The sequence below is a fragment of the Penicillium digitatum genome, chromosome 1 (genome assembly GCF_016767815.1).
Source record: "Penicillium digitatum chromosome 1, complete sequence".
Taxonomy (NCBI): Eukaryota; Fungi; Ascomycota; class Eurotiomycetes; order Eurotiales; family Aspergillaceae; genus Penicillium; species Penicillium digitatum.
In genome coordinates, this window is record NC_089384.1 from 7,651,278 (window position 1) to 7,669,533 (window position 18,256).

Here is an 18,256-nt window from a genome sequence, read left to right on the forward strand (position 1 = left end):
CTCTCCAGGTTTTATTCGAATAGGAATGGCGAAGCCATTGTTGAGATAGTAGAAAAGGAAAAAAAATTTAAAAATTTAAAAATTAAAAATGAAATACACCCCAAAGGCGGGGACGATCGTACATGTTAAATGCCGAGTTTGGGAAAGATGAAGATCAAAGAATCTTGTGAAGAAAGGGAGAACGGGGAATGTAAAATTAACGTTGAAAGGAAAGAGGAGGGGAACATAAGAGTAAAAGGAGAGAACTACTAGATCGACGAAGAAGAGCCTTACCATCTACCTAACATTTTCAATCCAAGCCGAGATACTCTTTTCTGAGGATGGCGTCTGTGGCATCTGTATATACTGGTAATATAAGCAAGTGAGCCCGAGATCGGCAGTGGCAGTGTTTAGATCTTGCTTGAAAGACAAAGTCATGTCCTAGGTATTGGTGAGCTTCGTCCCACTTGGTTAATGGAGAATCTGTACGGAGTAGTCACCTTGGAACGATCTTAATACAACAGCACATTGACGTAAAAATATGATACCCAAAAATAAACCGAAAGAAAAAAGTTGTCCACAAAGATCTCCGCAAGCCCTGGCGATCGACTTCGGAAGTGCACCGGGACCACTTGGAGCATTGGCCCGGATTTGATGACTTTTTCTTTGCCATTTTTTTTTCGTCCATTGCCTATGTTGTATCAAACCCTGCTCTCCCGAATTTGAACCTATTGCCGTCTATCTACTTCGTACGGAGTATGGAGTATGGAGTACGGAGTAGATATGTTATCCATATATACCAAATAATACAGAGCACTCCGGCCAGCCCACCTTAGCCCGCCAAGCCCTCTCTTTAAATGCAATATCCCAAGCTCCGGGGTTCCATCCCATCTGGGTTTAGTCTCGAGAACGGACGGAGAATGTATGCGGTACAATACCACTGGTGCTTTATTCCATGCATCAGTTGTTACTGGGTACGGACTGTGTGAATGCTGTGCAGGGAAACCAAAAGAAAAGAAAAAAGAAACCCCCCCCTTCAACACCAAAGTTCCTGGAGCCCAGACAGCCTCAGCCGCTTGGCCAGTCCTTGGTTAATCTTTGCCAGCTCACGGATGTGCTCTCGGAACTTCTCCGGTCGGCTCATCAAGCGATAAAAAAAATTAACCACTTCCCTTTCAAGCCTCCAAATCGTATGTTGTCTTGCTGACATTCGGTCCTTGCAGAATCAACGTACTTTGCAAGTCGTTGTGCCACCCAATTTCGCCTTCTAGGCTTCTTTCCCCCCTTGGTTATAGATGAGCCGACATTTGGGGAACTCGCTCCGAAAGTCAAACGGAACGCGTAACTGTTTGCCGACAAACTTAAGATAAACACCAATCAAATAACAGCCAAGAAACTGTGGAGTTACCAAGTATCTATCATATCCCAATTCGGGAAAGACCGAAATGGTCAATCCTTGGTTGCAGGGGGCCCGTGTTCATGCAGCTTGACGCTTAACCCTAACGAAGACAGTCTCTTCGGTTCGTTCCGGAACCAATCTCCATATACCATGCAGGGGTTCAGTAGTAGCACGTGTAAAGCATTGACCTAATCAAATGCTCCCAATGATACCAGGAACACTGACTTGTTGGCGCCTAAATTGAAGCTAGCCATCGGAACTTGCGGTGTACCACGCTTCCTCCACCGGTTGGCATGTGCAACCTCTTGATTTGATCTCCTCCAATTGTGGAGGCTTCAATTGGAACACTTCCACATGGCGACCATCAAGACTATCAAGTACCGCTCCCGTTCTAGTTCATATGCTTTGTTTGCATATCACCGTAGCTCTCGGCCCACAACCGTGTTGATACTCAGCATTCGATCAAATAGGCACGCAGATCGACCCAGCCCGAGGGAAAAGAGTAAAAATTTACCTTGGCGCCCTAAGTGTGGGCTTCCCCCACTTTCAAGGTCTAAACCGGACATTGCTCCCTGTCTGGAATCAACTAGGTGGAAGTCCGCCTCGACTCAGCAATCGCACACAAGCAATTTAACTCAACCAAAAGTTTTAAATAATGTGTCAATTCGTTGTTCTTTGCCCTTGCGTCAACGCCCCACAGCGGGACAACGATCGAGATGAAATACCCGTCAACCGAGCCATTCCGATTTGCTCTGCTTGGCAATTGCCACGGTTGTCAACCCGAGACTCCCGATGTCTTCCGTGTGCTAGTCCCCGGGTGTGTCTCAGATCAAATGGGGGTGAGGGGGTTACGTTGAAGATCTGAGATGTCTCGAGTTATTTACCGAGTCGGTGGTGGATGTTGGGTGGTTTTTTCAATCGGACTCTGACTTGTTTTGGTAGGAAGTTTGGGTATGAATTTTTTTTTGGCTCAACATTTGATTTTGGGATCGTTAGGCAGAAACAAAATGTAAGGCCATGCAAGTCTCCATATACCAGCGCGGAGCTTGAAGGATCCATGTCCACAATCAATGGATGCAACGCTCAAATATGTGATAAGCACAACATAAGCTGGAGGTACATACGGAGTACTCCGTACTCCGTATTGGTATCCTAGAACCAACGTGCATGCATTGTCTCACATGCGTTAATCAAAGCTTAGCTATATTGGTGTCTTAGATTCGACAAGTCAGGCTGATAATATTTTTCTTGCGGAAGTCCGTCGGAACTCATCCACATTGGAAAGGTGGTGTGTCCCTGAGCAAGGACGAGTTTTCTGATGACAATCTCTCAAAGGATACCAACACATCTATATCCATATGTTAAATATCAGTCCAACAAACTTCCCCAACCAAACTCACACACACCTCTTTGTAGAATTTACGAGGTACCCTTCTACTCCGATCAAACGTCTACCACCCAGTTTTGCAAACCCCTGACAGTTCACAGACTAAAATCACGTCTTGCCCGGCGGATGAGACTAGTCCGTATGTGTTTCGCTCCCGCGACAAGGGTATAAAGAATTTTCCTGCACTCTAACCTTTCGAGGAAGATTCGGCATTGTCTAGCCAAACTGAATGCAGGACCATACCAGGACCGATTAGAGCTTCTCTCCAACTCTGCCGCAAATTTATTTCCAACAGCTTCTTATAGGTCTGGCTGACATGATTACAACTCCACAAGAAGCCAAAGCACATGCAACAGGACTAAAAAAACCGACGTATCCAGGGCGTTCGGTCACGCTTTCCACCGAACCTTGTGACTACATCCGTAAAGTACATGGAGATAGAAACCTCTCAAAAGTGCCGATCAATGGCCGGACACTGGAGCCGGAGTTAGGCCAGTAGAAGTCATACGTGTGATGCGTATACGATGCGGGCACGGCGGATCAACAAGAAGCTTTTCGTTTCAACTAACGCAGCGACGTAGCCTGCTGGTTGACTGCACAAATAACCTGTCGTAAATCATGATGTTGGTGGCTCTGACAAGTGTGTCGTGGCTGTCGCAGGTGCTTGAATTGCTTGGGTGTGGTGTTGAGAAGCGCCAGAATTCCCTATCGCCAAGGCTTTAGGTGCTGACTTGCAGTCGGTGTTCGCTGCAAAAAGCTGCTTTGTCTCTGCTTGACTACTCCTTGGAGATTCCCGTGCCGAGGAGCCGATAAATAATTTCCGACAGATCTGTACCGATCTTTCGTAGGGGCTAAGACTCATTTTAAGGCCAGAGTGCTGTGTCTTTGTTGGTTTGGATTGAGGTCAGTAAAAATATTAGTTGGGTTGCTGTAGGTAGGCGAGATTATTGTCTCTCGACTTGGCGGTTCATTTGTCGTGTCCCCGCAATAAGCATACCATGAAGATGTGATCAGGCATCAACAAAGGCTAAGAGAGATCATCAGCTCCTCTAGGCAGCAGTAGAACAAGGGATAAGAAGACATATCTGGACGAGATAGGAAAAAAGGCACAATTCCATCTAAATCAGGCGAATTAGTGGCTTCAATTAGATGATATTTGATGATGGAGGATTGAAACAAAAGTTATATATCTCGTGATGTTTATCTAGAACTTCCAGACTTCTCCTGCTTGTGCGCTTCCCATTTCTCCATGATCACGTTGATGATCTTGGATAGCCCTTCCATTTCCTCCGCAACTTCCAACCCCATGCCATGCGGGTCAATACTGCAGCCAACATAGACTGGCATGGAGAACCGTTGAGCCAGGATCTTGGCTATGCGCGCTGTGTATTCAATGCTAGATGGTGATGTGTAGAGTGTTGTTGATATTGTCGACTTGGGTGAAATGCGCTATATAGATGTCAGTCATCTCCTGAAACCGCAAAAAATTCTCAGTGAAAAGGGCAAGGAGATTCCAGTTAATCCAGGGATTTGCGTTTAGCGCGATAAGTCTTCTGGTTAATTGGAGCTTGAGGTTCAGTTGTGTGCAGCAGATCAATTGCAGGCTGAACAGGGGAAAGCCAGTCTAGAGCGATGCAAAACAAGAATGCCATCACTTGTCCATATATTATAGCATGAGAAAAGCGCATAGCCGTTGCTTGAAATCCGATAAGAATTTAAAAGTTGGCGGGTAAGGTACTTACATCAGGCATCGCATAGACGAAACTTCCCATGGGTTTGACAGAGCCGCCCGAATCGCCTGGCGATGAGGTAGCCAGAAATACCATGGTACAATGGCCCAAGAAGTTCAAGTGAAGATGTGCTGTTGTATGAAAAGCTTTGGGCAAGGTAAAGGAGATTTCTTGAGGTTTGCTGCTGGGAGTGGCTGGCTCTACCATTGGAACCGCTGGTGTAGCTTCGGTCGCCATGCTAATTTGGGTTTCAGATCTGGGTTGAGAGGAAGAAAGATTTAGTTACAAAGAAAACGTAGGCGAGAATGGTATTCAGACAAGTTGCTGAAAGTCTGACATTCAACGACGAATTCCCGCTCTGGCACTGTTACGGTAACCCATCACAGCCACGTGAGACCAAATTCCCATTGGCTCCCAGAGCAGTATTGCCGGCAGAATCTCACTTGTCTGCCCTTTAAAACTTTTTTTGCCTCTTTGATCTTTCTTTCCATTAAAACACAATTGATTACCCATTACAGTGTCGAAAAATTAGAGCAGTAGGTTCTTATATCCAGGTAGATTGCCGGTATAAATCCATTCGGTGGTGTGTGATTTCCAAAGAAGGAGGTGGAGAGTAGAGCGGTAAAGCCAATTCACCCAATAAGAATCATTGTTTGTCTTGGGGATGGATCTCCCACTTGTTTCGTCTGCCCCTCCATATACTTTCTTTCTTCGTGTGTTTTCAAAACTGTTGCTTCTTTGTCGCTGCCAATTCTCTCATAGGGCGTGTCACACACTGTAGCATTAAGTAGCACCGTTAGATGTGGCCCTAGTCTGACGTCCTCCGCATGGCATCCGATAATCAAAAGCCCCAGGCCGAGGAGGAGAGCGGTTGGGGAGGGGACTTCGATCCTTTTGCTGATCCAGAAGAGCGTAGAGTGCTATTCGCTGCATTTGACTCGTTCAGGTACGTGGGTAGACAGTTGATAACAAGAGACATCTTTCTGGCCTGTAGCTTCTGCGTCGGAGTGAAACGACCAGTTGCCTACATAGAATCGCAGTGGGGTTGGCTAATATATCCACAGACAGTATCGGCGAACTGCACATATGAATACAACTCATCGCCGAAGGCAAGCCTTCTATGCCTTGCCCTCGGCCCACTGGCAGATGCTTTCGGAGCCTCCATTCTCCATCCTTGATAACTTCAATAAAGTCGACGATGCCATTGACACCAACGCTGAAATCGCCGATGCAATTCTGAAGCTGGGTCTCCAGTCATTTGGTCTTTCTGCGAGTCCCGACACAACCGATCCCACTGAAAATTGGTACGACATCGCAACTTCATCGGACGTCAACAAAGCGCACTCAACGATACGCCAGTTCTATCGTGACTGGAGCCTTGAAGGACGACCCGAGAGAGAAGTCTGCTATGACCCCGTTCTCCGGGCTCTCGATGAGGAGTTCCAGACACGGGGTGATAGCGGAGAGGAACTCCGTGTTCTCGTTCCTGGCGCTGGCCTGGGCCGTTTAGTTTTTGAAATTTGTATGGCAGGCTATCACGCCGAGGGAAACGAGATCTCCTACCACCAACTGCTAGCCAGTAGCTGGGTTCTGAACCACACCGACGGGCCGGCAAAGCACCCCCTTCATCCTTTTGCGTTGCATTTCTCCAATCTTCAATCCCGAGCACAGCAACTCCAGCAAGTCATGATCCCTGACGTGCACCCCGGATTTGCCATGCAGGAGGCTGCCAATGCTGGTCGCCGCTTGGGTGCGATGTCCATGTCCGCGGCGGATTTTACCGTCTTGTATACCCAGCCGAACAACCATGAGACATTTGACGCCGTAGCGACTGTTTTCTTCATTGACACGGCACCAAACCTTATTCGGTACATCGAGACAATCCGACACAGCCTCAAACCAAATGGCCTCTGGATTAACGTGGGTCCGTTGCTATGGCATTTCGATGACGGTCACCCCCGGCGAGGAAGTGGTTCCGAATACGAGGGGGCTGGGATTGGCGAACCGGGTAATGTGGAGTTGTCTGAGGAAGAAGTGCTGAGCCTTATGGAGCGGATGGGATTCCGCCTTGAAAAGCGTGGAGATCGAAAGGCCTGCGGCTACATTCAGGATCCCAACAGCATGCTTCAAAATCTTTATCAGCCCTCCCACTGGGTGGTACGGAAACTGCCAGTTTAATGGGGGCCGGTCGGAAAGCGGACTAACCCCTGTAATTCGGATCCATTAGCTGCTGTTTTTTTTGTTTTTTTTCTTTTTCTCTTCTCACCTTTGGGGGCCAAATCTCGGACAAAGGAGCCTAATCTGAGAATTAGATAGTAGGACTTGGGGTTAAAACTATTTAGATCTTTGTATGCTACCTATGCTCCGTATATATCGAAGTTCATGTCTTCCACGAAGATGTTCCTACCCCGCGGGGAGCTAGGCGCCAAGCGAAATAGTAAAATCGACATGCAATTTGGGGAATTAAAGATCTAAGTTGTCGATGTTGTCTATGTTGAATGGCTCCGTACTTGAAAGAGATCAGATCTCACAGTTACCTCAACTATCTGTATAGAGTAGACCTATTTTCACAGACAATCGGGAATTTAAACCCGGCTTCTTCAATTTTGCATATAAATTTCCCCATACTAATTTTCAGCTACAACATAAAATGTCATGACTTGTGTCATTCTTTCAAGTCTCTTTGATCTCCACAATTTCAAGACCTCAGCCTCACTTTCCCCCTCTTTCATCTTTTCCATCCCTTCCCAGTTTCTTACTCTTTTCCCTGTTTTGTCACACATGGATCTCATGAGTTCCCGACTTAAGTCATTTGGCTTTAGGAACAAACACAAATCTTCCAAGTCTAAACCGATTGCTCCTCCCACCCCTAGTTCCCCACCGCCCTCCGGTCACAGTTCATCAACGAGTCTCTCAATGAACCATCAGCAACCACAGCAGCCCCAGTTAGGCCGACCACCAAGTTATACAAACAATCGACCAACGAGTCCAATGGTGCATGGCCAACAACAGCCCCCGCCTATCACTACAAACCTCCAATACAACCCGAGTGCTCCCTTGAACGGTCCGCCGGGCTATGGCATGCAGCTACAGGTGGCTCCTAGTATTCCACCGGCACTGTCCAACACCCAGTATCCAGGGCGCAATCCGGCGGTCGAGGTTGAGGGTGGGGGTCGGAGCAAGGCCCAACTGATTGTTGGGATTGACTTCGGTACAACATTCTCGGGAGTCGCATATGCATTCGCAACCAACAACCAGGCGAGCGAGGACATCATCACGGAGTGGCCCGGGGCCGGAACCCACGCAAAACAAAAGGTGATCGTGACGAAGAAGTCTCCCTCATGAATGCAATTCTGACCACGGGATATTTTACTAGATTCCTACCGTCCTCTACTACGACCAATACCAAAAAGTAGTGGGATGGGGCCCCGACATCGCCGATGCTCTCGCTCCGACCGGATACCCCAAACCTCAAGTACAAAAGGTCGAGTGGTTCAAGCTTCAGCTGATGCTCTCCGGAAACACCTATATTGATCCCATCAACCTGCCCCCCCTCCCCCCGGGCAAGTCCGAAATCGATGTCGCTGCCGATTACCTTTTCAAGCTACGACAAGCCATTCGCGCCCAGCTGCAAAAGGCCCTAGGAGAGGTATTCACGCGTGAGGAACGCAATATCCGATACTACCTGACGGTCCCGGCTATTTGGAATGACGCCGGCAAAGCTGCGACGCGGACTGCTGCTATTCAAGCTGGCTTCTTGCGCGATGAGAACGATAACCGTCTCACACTAGTGTCAGAGCCCGAGGCAGCGGCCTTGTTCTGTGCCAAGAGCGGACTGCTCAACTTGAAGGTGGGCGATGCTATTTTGATTGTGGATTGCGGTGGTGGTACCGTGGATTTGATTGCATATGAGGTCGAGGAAGAGCAGCCTTTCAGTGTGATGGAATGTACTGCCGGATCTGGTGACTCGTGTGGTTCAACAGCACTAAATCGGAATTTCAGTAACATCTTACGGGCAAAGATCCGCAAGATGAAGCTGCCAGATGGCTCTCGAACTGCGGGCAAGGTCTACGCGAAGTGTATCATGGACTTTGAGAACCGGATCAAGGCCGACTTCCGCAACAACGGGCAAAAATGGGCAGTGGACGTGGGTATCGAGGCCGACTTCCCCGACGCCGGTATTGAGGAGGGTTACATGACCTTCATGAATGAGGAGATCCTTCAGTGCTTCGAGCCTGTCGTGAACCGTATCCTCGAGTTGGTCCGCAACCAGATTATCGCTATACAAGCACAGAACCGTCAGATCCAGGTAAGAGCATCTCAGTATGATCTTCAGCGCCAAGCTAACAAGATATAGAATGTTCTGGTCGTCGGTGGATTCGGTGCTTCCGAATATCTCTTCCAGCAGATTAAACTCCACGTGCCGCCACAGTATCAGACTAAGGTGGTCCGCCCGATGGACTCTGTGGCTGCGATCGTCAAGGGCGCAGTCACCGCGGGTATCACCGAGCGGGTCATCACACATCGTGTAGCACGCCGGCACTATCTTATGGCCACACTTCAACCATTCAAGGAGGGGTATCACCCAGAACAGTATCGTGTTCCGAGTTTGGATGGTCGCGATCGATGCAAGTATACCCGTCAGATTTTTGTCCAAAAGGGAGAGCGTGTCAGGATTGGCGAACCAGTCAAGGTCAGCTTCTTCCGTCAAGTTGCACCTGGCGCCACCCTCATGTATGAGGATGTATTATACGCCTGTGACGAGGACGTCTGCCCCGAGTACACCAAGGATCCACGTAAGTGGAGAGTTTTCATTTCCCTTGTACCAATCACTAATACTTTCGCTAGGCATCAAGGAAGTCGTCACACTCACATCCGATTTATCACGCAAGAACCTCGAGACTGACTTTGAGCGCATGGATACACCTCAGGGGATCTTCTACCGTGTTTACTTCGACATCTATCTTACCCTCGATGGCAGTGAATTCAGCGCCGAATTAGTTTGCCAGAATGAGATCATGGGCCGTTGCCGTGCCAAGTTCCGTTGATCTAACCATTTTTCGCTCACGGGAGGCACAGATGAAAACACACTTACGCGCGCCGCATCTAAATCCCTCCTGAACGAGACCCACGACATCATCGGTGAACAGAGCTTTGGCCATGACTTAAGTTTTATTAAATTTCCCTCACGTTAGTCATGAATCGGTGTACTGGTCAGGTACCCCTAACCGGATGATTGGGCATCACTGCACCGGCGAATAGGCGTTTTCTGTGTTTATTCTTGGCAAATCCTGTGCCGCTCCTAGATGTATGTTGCAGGTTTGTGAAATTATTCGTTTTGCCTACTTGCTTCGTCAGCGGTTCCTAGTTGCGTTTTCCCTTTTTCTTCCTTGATTTTTCTGTTTCCTTCTTAGATACCTCTTGCCTATCTTGTTTTGTTTGAATAATATGGACGGGCTGTGGTCCTCATCTAACTAATAATATCCAGTCCTATCTACATGTTTATGCATCTCTTTGCTCATGATTATAAGTTTATACAAGGCAGATGTCATGCCGTCTAACCTATCAAGTTTATCCATTCAGCACACCCAAGGCAGACAACTGACGATTGCCACATCTCCCATTTTTCAGATAGGCAGTAGAAAACAATGAGAAACAAGTCCCAATAGACAAAAAGGAAGATTGGTAACACATCCAACTCATCCAAAATTAGGTCTCCAGGTTAATGCTCCGACCAAACCGCGCATACAGCGCAACCTTCAGCTGCTGCATTTCCTCACGTAGATCACCAAGTGAGTCCTCTAGCTTTGAGACATCTGCGTCAATCTTCTCTGTTGATGCCGAGAGCATTCCCTGCGCGTCTGATAGCGGTAGTTGGAAGAATGAGTCGCCGATTTTGTAGCTGGGAAGGCTGTTAGTCATGATCCCTTTACTTCTTGCTCTTGGGGATTTTAGTTTCTTCACATATTCCAAGAGAAACCTTGTAGAGAAGAGTCGTGACAGAACAGATAACTAATGAAAAGGAAAGAGGGTGTTACTTACGGCACAAGCTCATCTTCATCAGCAAGCTCCAATTCCATCGAAACCTCTTCCAAATCCTCCTTATCCTTCTAGAAACCAGTTAGCAACCTATCCAATACATTCCAGAAACTAAGATCTTCAGAAATCAAAACTCCATACCTGCTTCCCCTTCAACTGCTCCTCGAGCACAGTCTCGCGCTGATGCAACCGACTGAACCGGTTGATCTTCTCCTGATCCTCGCGGCGGACTTCATTCTCATCATTGACGGACGTCTCGTCCGCTTTTGTGAGCTGTGCGTTGGTCCGGTTAGCTTCAGAGCTGGAATTTGGCGGGGTTTGTCGCGCTTGAGCTTGGTGGGGGTGGGCTTACCATACGCGGCTGCACCATTTTGGCTTTCTTGTAGAGGGAGATAAGGCTGGTCTTTGGGGGAATTGTCTGTTGTTTCGTGTTTCGTGCTTTGGGCTTTTGTTTTTGTCCTCGTTGCGGGTTAGTTGGTTGGCGGGTTTGATATCGGATTTGAGTGGGTGGTCCGTGCGTGGCGATGAGATAGTTGATGTTTGTTTGTAGAGGATACGATCTAGAGAGGATACTTTAATAGTTTATAAAGGGTGTGGAATTTGATCAGGGTTCGTTTCTGCTTCTTTCTCGGATGTAGCAGATCTTCTATTTTGTTTCTATATTCCTTACATCCATACACCGGATTGGGTAGGCCGTTGAGTACTTGGTGTGACATCATAGCTTGTACTCTAAATTTTTTCTTTTTTAAAAAAAAAACCAAATACCTTTGAGCCGAAGATATCAAACTCCAAGAAATGGGTTCAAAAATGTTGAGCCATCTTAGTTCCGAGTTGAGTGTGCTCCGTACGCATCAGATCTGTAGTGCCAAAACACCGCCACCGGAGAAACGAAACACCTCCGCAGGAACCCCCGTCATTGTCAATTTTCAACTTCACAGGGACCACCTTCGAACCGGGTAACCCGATCTCTCCAACTTCGCTTCAACTGTGTGTAGTCAACTTGTCCTGTGGACACCTGGCCTCGTGACCATCTCCACCTGGGCCATCGAGCTCCATCCCGCGCGAAAGCCTCATCCCAGCGTTCATTCGTCAATCCATCCTACCCTTCGCGACCCAGCCAGCGGCGAATTGGTCAAAATGCGAATACAATCAAACGGAGTTTCACTCCTCCTCTCCACCTTCCTGTCAAGCCTGGCATCCGCGTCCGGCTTCGACTGCGCGCACATCAAGCTCGATAATTACAAATACGATCTCAGTCCCCTAAAAGGCGTTCACGAGCTGACTCACAGCGTGACGACGGATGAGTTTGTGACGAATACAACCTACCGATTGAACATTTGCAATATTCTCGGGGATGGTGCTCGGTACGGTGATGCGACGTGCGGGACTAGCAAAAACGGTACGTTCCAGGTCGAGATGACGCGACCATGTTGAAGTGGCCCTCGGATTGGGAGCTGTCACGCTAATTGATGCATTCTTTAAGTTTGCGGATTCGTGCACCGAATAGCGAAGGACGGAAATGGCGGCTCTACATTCGGTTTCCCGATCGTCGGCCTCGACCCGGTTGGCCAAGGCTCGAAAAACCCAGAGCTGAAACGATTGAAGGAGATCGATCCGGAAACCGAGGGCCTGCGCGTTAAGCTGGAAGGTGGCTCTTACAAGGGAGATGGAAATGACCAGAAGTCCAAGAATGCAGGTGCTATCATTGAGTTCCAGTGCGACCATGAGCGATCTGGACTGGAGGGCCTCCACACGCTTGAAGTGGACCCGGAGACGAAAGAGCGACGACGAAGAGCAGAGAGTGAGGAGGGCAGTGCGCCGTCGGGCAACAGCAGCAGTAGTCTGCAGTTCAAGAGCTTTGGTCCGTCGGACGATGATACCTACATCTTGAGACTGGACTGGCGCACAAAGTACGCCTGTGACGAGTACGAGAAAGACAAGGGTGATACTTCCAGCTCTAGCAGTTGGGGTTTCTTCACCTGGTTGATCATCATGTGAGTTTTTTTCTCGTTCCTAGGAGCTTCCTTCTCTTGTTCCGTCCACATGGAAACGCTCTGCTGATCGATGTATCCAGTGCCTTCCTCTGTATCGCTGCCTACATCATCTTCGGCTCCTGGCTTAACTACAACCGCTACGGCGCCCGTGGCTGGGACCTCCTCCCTCACGGCGACACCATTCGCGATATCCCCTACCTTTTCCAGGATTGGCTCCGTCGTGTGGTCAACTCCCTGCAAGGAGCGGGGTCACGGGGTGGTTACAGTGCGGTATGAAGGACCTTTGCTTGGATAAATTGGTTCCCATAGCCATTTGTACTTTTGGTTGAAGATACAATCCATTTGTGTATTTTCCTTTTCTGACTAGGCCATCTTGACCGGGGGTTCACTGCTTTGCTTGCAGGCAGTCCGCCAATGCAAGTTTTCTTGATGAGGTTTTGTGGCGCTAGATGAGGAGCTAATGTGGCCACAACGAATGATGTGATTTCAAGGCTGTTGGAATATCCCCTAGAAGGCCGTTTGCTAGTAGGCTTGAGGGGTTTTGGATGCTGTCAGGGTCAAACTACCCTGCTCTTGTTAGTTTGAACAGACGGTGATTCATCTTTCTCTCTCTTCCCGGTGAACATTGTAGCACGAAAAGGCCACATGTGTAGTTCGTTGAATCTGCGCGTCCTTACCGTTATACTCTTTGAACGTCTAACGATGTTGAACCCTCGGCTCGAGCATTTTTCGGATGCTGGTGAGGAATTAACAGCCTAGCTTTCCAGGCTCTCCGTGGAGGATTGCGGGCCTCAGTCGCTGTGGTCGATGCTTCTTGTCAATCCTCTGAGACCTATCAAATGCCTTGACTTCTACCTACCCTCGCTCCGATGAGGACAGCTTATGGCTAGTCACTACACACCAAAAGAGATCATCCATGCAGTTTCATCCCGCTGAGATAGTAGACAGGTCACCTCTGAAGGAGAAGAATGAATCGAAAGCTGATATGACCAAGTCGAAAATCTCTTTGATGGTTACAGTCAGAGACGATCCTGTGGCCTGAAAAGGCATACTGACTATATGCTGGTGATCGGTGTGATGTATAGATTCATCAGTATCCTTCCCATGTTAGTTGATTTCTATAGCGCATAGCGTGTTTGACATACCGAAGGCCCCATATCATTCCTTGAAAAGAGCTGCATGGCCTTTGGGAGTGCCTTCCTTTTTAGCCCAAACCATTGACTTTTCTCTTTCGCAAATTCCTGGTCCCCACCCTTGTGCCTCTCAAGAAGTTCAAGACTTGGCTTTTCATCGGAGACACAAGCCTAAGGTCAAGACCGAAATAACACCGCTCGACCCCTCATAGATACTTCACTCCTCTCAATCCGGTTGTTGCGACCGATCTCCAGACTCTGAGTACGTCCAATGGATGAAAAAGATTTCGCTTTTGCAGACCCTCCTATCACCATGACTTGTAACCCTACACTAAGCATCAACCTCAAGCTCATGTGCCATACGGAGTACAGATATAACAACAACATTGAAGATCAGCGACTTGTATTTTTAGGCCAACTACAACATACACGCGACAAGTCCGACAGCAAATCGCAAACAGTTGGGAAGAACACGTGCAACGATCGTTACCAACCAATCTCCGTGGAGATGGCGCCATCCGGACTGAATCGTTCTCATATCGCACAGAGACCTAAAAAAAACAAAGCAAAGGAGACTGGGGTAAGTTGCCCTCGACCCTTTCTTCTCCTTTTTCATCTCACCCGTTTCGTGAGCCTTGGGCACTACAGACGACTTGACAGTTTCCTTTCCTAAACCTTCATGGCGAATGACTTGAGGTACAGGTAATCGGCCATATTGGCGTCAACTGTCTGGCGGATGAGAGCAGCCTGCTTCTCACCGTACTTCTTTTGCCATTCGGCGTCATACTCCTCCTCAGACTTGATTGTACGGTTCTATGAAGAGTGTTAGCCCGAAGTCCCAATACCTTTGCCTGCTGTTCTACAAGAACAAAGAATGAAAAAAAAAGAAAAACGACTCACAGGAGCTCTCTGCACCAGAGCCTTCGACTCAATAGCATCATTATGGAATCCACGCCACTTCTCAAACGCATTCCGAGCAACGGAATGGTCCTCCTCCGTATCCCACGTCAGCATCTCCGGGCGATACGGCAGACCAGTACTGTTACAGAAAGCCTCGATGGTTTTCACCGGTTCGTCGAGCATATCATCCGCATCGATGACACAAACCTCGACACCAGTCGTCGCCTGCGCACCAGGAGAGGCGGTTAACTCCGGACGTGTGGCAACGTGGGGCCCGACCAAACCAGTCTCGCGCAGATAATCGAAGTGCCGACGCAGCTCGTCGTATCCGGCCTCAAGGGGGTCGTAGTTGTGGAACCCAGTCACCTCGTCCAGAGGTGGGATCGTGCACCGCAGGTACGACGGCACGCTGTAGTGCGGGTCGCGGATTAGGAATGCCCAGTGGAACCCCTCTTGCAGCTCGCGCGGCATCACGGTTGGGTTACCCGGCTCGGTGGACGTGTCGTACGGGTAGGGTTCCTTGGAAGTTCCATTGGTGTGACTGTTGATCATGCTGTTGATGTGGCCGTTCACACCGTTCGGATCTCCGTTGCCATTGGTGGAAACAGTGCCGTTAGCACCGTTCACCCCGTTGGCCTTGTGCGACTCGCCGTTGGTGCCAACTCCTCGCTTAAGGCGCAGTAGAGACGGAGCGATGCTGGCGGGTTGGCCATTCGGTGGCAGCAGGTAGTGATCGATATCTTTGATAAAGACTCTCTTTCCCTGTGACGAGGTAAGTATCCCCTCAAAACGTGCGAATTTTCCATTCCGCCGCGTGGATCTCCATGGGTGATTCAATATTTTGGAGCCCGTCTGCGATCTAAAGTCTGTAGAGGGGAACGGGGGAACAGATTGCCTCGGGCTACATCCGCGGTACAAACAACAATAGAAATCGTGAATAGGGAAGGAATCGTCCTTCTTGTTCGACCCCCAGAGGAGAACCGGAAGGGCATTACGAAGGGGATGGGTAAGAACGCGATCGATTTCGCAGAAAGAAGGGTCGGACCTGAGTAGTTTCTCGCTCTAGCCTTTCCATCACAGTACTATATCTCGAATTGGCGAATCCACTATCCAGACGTGCTTTTGCATGTTCGTCGCCTGCAAATCGGCTGGAGAGTCGCTCCGGGCCGTAGTAGAATGCATCGCCAAACGGCTCATGGACACATTGGATCGTCTCACGTTGAGTCATGAAGACCTATCGTCCGTTAGCTATGCGTTGAGAATGAAATTTTGATCAGAATCAGGGTCTCTCAAGATCTCTTACTCGCTCAAAGGCCGTCGAGCATGCTCGCGGATGCGTAGCCACAAAAATCGGCTTGCCTGACATTTCGTAGGCTGTACAAAATTTAATCTCGACCGAGATAAACTGCAATCTGCAGGCTCCGTCTCAGGGAAAATCACGAAAGGGAATGGTCAATAACCATGCAGGGGACCAAGCCTCTTGATCAATGAATGCAAGGCTAATGCCAATCCAGCCGTTCAAGCTGTGGCGAGATTAAAATTTTTCTGGTTGGCGGATCGAGTTTTTCACCACCGTGCGGAATGTAAAAGCTTCTCGATGGTCTCAACTGCAATCACGATGGTGGAAGAATGAAATGAGAGGGGGCAAAAAACTCTTTATATGAACGAATGAACGAATGAACGAATGAAAGAGGTACCAGGGTTTAGGATCCATTTCTTTTCTTTTTCTTGCCTTTTCCTTGCCTTTTCCTTGCCTTTTCCTTTTGTCTGGCCTCGGGAGACAGAAAGGTACCAGACTTGGATATTACTCTTCTCCATGGAGACAGAAAGGAAAAAGGAAAAAAAAAAATAAAAAAAAAAAAATTAGATGAATTTGGATCTGCTTTTAAACAGGAGATCTACGAATTGACCCGAAGTTGTACATACACGTTTTAGCAGAGCAGCAAGATCCGTTTTCGTACATCTTAGCATTGTCTTGGAGGATTTCATACAGAATCAGCACCTGTAGTCCTGCTTACCTGTGCACAATGTCTAGATAGAATCTAAAAAGCCTCGAAGCCGTGTTCAACATGAACGTCATACCTTTTAAGCAAGGGTCAGAGAAGCGACATCAGAATCGTGAACGCCAGAAAGCCTCTTGCCCCTCTTTGCCCCCGCAGGAACCTTTCCGCTTCTATTTTTCCTCTCCCCTCGTCGAGCAGACACGAAAAGGAAAAGAAAAATCTAGAGGCTACCAACGGCCAATGGGGAAACAACTGGTGGGCAGTTTGGGTGGATCGACCTTCAATTCTGGATACGCTGACCTGGAACAAGTGTCCACAGTCCACGGTCCAGTCGTCTCGTAGCTCCTCACCAGAGAGGGACACTCCTCTTCCATGCAGCCCGGTGAAAGTTGACTTCCTAAACGGTGATAATTCCAGTCGAGAGCACAGAGGTATCTTGTATAGAAATTCCCTCAGCCCAATATGAGTAGATACTTGCAGGGGGTCTGATCCTGGGCAAGGTTGGAGATCGATTTCTTCGAATTCTGATTGCTCTGCCTAAATTCGACCTGACGTCATTCACTAGCCGTGGGATGTTTTTTTTTTTTTTCTGTCGGCTATCGTGGAACACGATATAAAATGTAAAAGTAAAGCGACGCAGGGCAGAAGGTAACCTGAAGACTGGAGCTTTGTAAATAGTGCCTGGGCAGGCGTCAGTGGCACATTGTAAAATGGATCATCGCTTGTTCACGTTTTGATTTTTGCGGGTAAGAGGAGCCGGGGGAACTTGGTTATTTCAATGCTCCACTGTAGGGCACGCAAACTCCAAGGGGCCTCAATCCCGAATCATCGATCCAACGGAGGGAGACTCGTTAAAAGTTCCGGGAGACTTGTCAAAATGGCTTACAAGATTGGTCGAACATTACCTAGTCAACTAGCTATTGAACAACTGATTAGGTTGCAATTTATGGTTGAAAACAGGGCATGAAACTCCTGGAATACAGACCGCTAGGTGGTGTACGCAGGTGTATTGTGGCCAGTGGTCCGATGCGGTCTCTTGTAGTATTCGTGCCTAATCTGATTTTATACCGCACTTTCACACCGTTCTATACCGTGTACCGTGTATTAAGACAAAAATCGATAGGTGCAACAAGGTATTATCGAGACCTATAGTACAAAATCTGGCTGAAAACAGGGGACGAAAACTCGGTAAATTCTCGGACCACAAGGACGGCGCTGTCCAAAACAGATTGTATGTTGTGTTGACTTGTCATGAACTTGGTTTAAACAAGTTGCGGATCAAGCCCTCTGTCATAGTTATAACGGTATTTTGATTTCTACTAATCTGAAAATAAGGCATAATGCAGGCATAGCAAGGCAATCAGATCTCTATAACATCACGCCTTTGACCTTTGGCCTATCTGCCCTTCGCACTACTGAACCAAGTCCCCTCTACTGGTGCTTATACAAGTGCCCGTCTTATTCGAGCCCTTCGTCAGGTATGTATAAGGCCGCAGCGGCCGCCGGCCGCCTTCTTCTTTTTGCGCTGCTCTTCGGGGCCTTGGATTTCCGTATCCGTCGTCCCAGGGCTGACGAGGTTGACCTGAATAGGGCCCAAGTCGAGCGCAAGGGCACGCGTAATACCAAACAAGGCTGCGCCTTGGCCCGCTAGCAACGCCGCTCATTCAACAATGCTGTTAGAGATACTAGAGA

The 18,256-nt window shown here is 48.4% G+C and overlaps 6 protein-coding genes across 6 annotated transcripts; 3 read left to right on the top strand and 3 right to left on the bottom strand.

The window, feature by feature from the left end:
• Window positions 1-3,965: 3,965 nt before the first annotated feature.
• Window positions 3,966-4,591, bottom strand: Pdw03_4981 (20S proteasome chaperone domain-containing protein; the record flags this gene model as incomplete). Its single annotated transcript, XM_014683257.2, has 2 exons — window positions 3,966-4,214; window positions 4,508-4,591. 2 exons carry the CDS (start codon window positions 4,589-4,591, stop codon window positions 3,966-3,968), a joined length of 333 nt encoding a protein of 110 aa, XP_014538743.2.
• Window positions 4,592-5,322: 731 nt separating this feature from the next.
• Window positions 5,323-6,673, top strand: Pdw03_4982 (N2227-like protein; the record flags this gene model as incomplete). Its single annotated transcript, XM_014683256.2, has 2 exons — window positions 5,323-5,441; window positions 5,560-6,673. The coding sequence occupies 2 exons, from the start codon at window positions 5,323-5,325 to the stop codon at window positions 6,671-6,673; spliced, it is 1,233 nt and encodes a 410-aa protein (XP_014538742.2).
• A 738-nt stretch (window positions 6,674-7,411) lies between these two features.
• On the top strand, window positions 7,412-9,543 carry Pdw03_4983 (Heat shock protein Hsp70; the record flags this gene model as incomplete). The annotated part of the gene is made up of 4 exons (XM_014683255.2): window positions 7,412-7,810; window positions 7,872-8,804; window positions 8,853-9,291; window positions 9,344-9,543. 4 exons carry the CDS (start codon window positions 7,412-7,414, stop codon window positions 9,541-9,543), a joined length of 1,971 nt encoding a protein of 656 aa, XP_014538741.2.
• Window positions 9,544-10,204: 661 nt separating this feature from the next.
• Pdw03_4984 (Prefoldin subunit 4, putative) lies at window positions 10,205-10,904 on the bottom strand (the record flags this gene model as incomplete). The annotated part of the gene is made up of 4 exons (XM_014683254.1): window positions 10,205-10,397; window positions 10,538-10,605; window positions 10,676-10,807; window positions 10,887-10,904. 4 exons carry the CDS (start codon window positions 10,902-10,904, stop codon window positions 10,205-10,207), a joined length of 411 nt encoding a protein of 136 aa, XP_014538740.1.
• Window positions 10,905-11,671: 767 nt separating this feature from the next.
• Pdw03_4985 (Atg27p) lies at window positions 11,672-12,804 on the top strand (the record flags this gene model as incomplete). Its single annotated transcript, XM_066100904.1, has 3 exons — window positions 11,672-11,933; window positions 12,018-12,528; window positions 12,609-12,804. 3 exons carry the CDS (start codon window positions 11,672-11,674, stop codon window positions 12,802-12,804), a joined length of 969 nt encoding a protein of 322 aa, XP_065956304.1.
• A 1,526-nt stretch (window positions 12,805-14,330) lies between these two features.
• On the bottom strand, window positions 14,331-15,927 carry Pdw03_4986 (P-loop containing nucleoside triphosphate hydrolase protein; the record flags this gene model as incomplete). Its single annotated transcript, XM_014683252.1, has 4 exons — window positions 14,331-14,474; window positions 14,562-15,323; window positions 15,607-15,795; window positions 15,865-15,927. The coding sequence occupies 4 exons, from the start codon at window positions 15,925-15,927 to the stop codon at window positions 14,331-14,333; spliced, it is 1,158 nt and encodes a 385-aa protein (XP_014538738.1).
• Window positions 15,928-18,256: the final 2,329 nt, after the last annotated feature.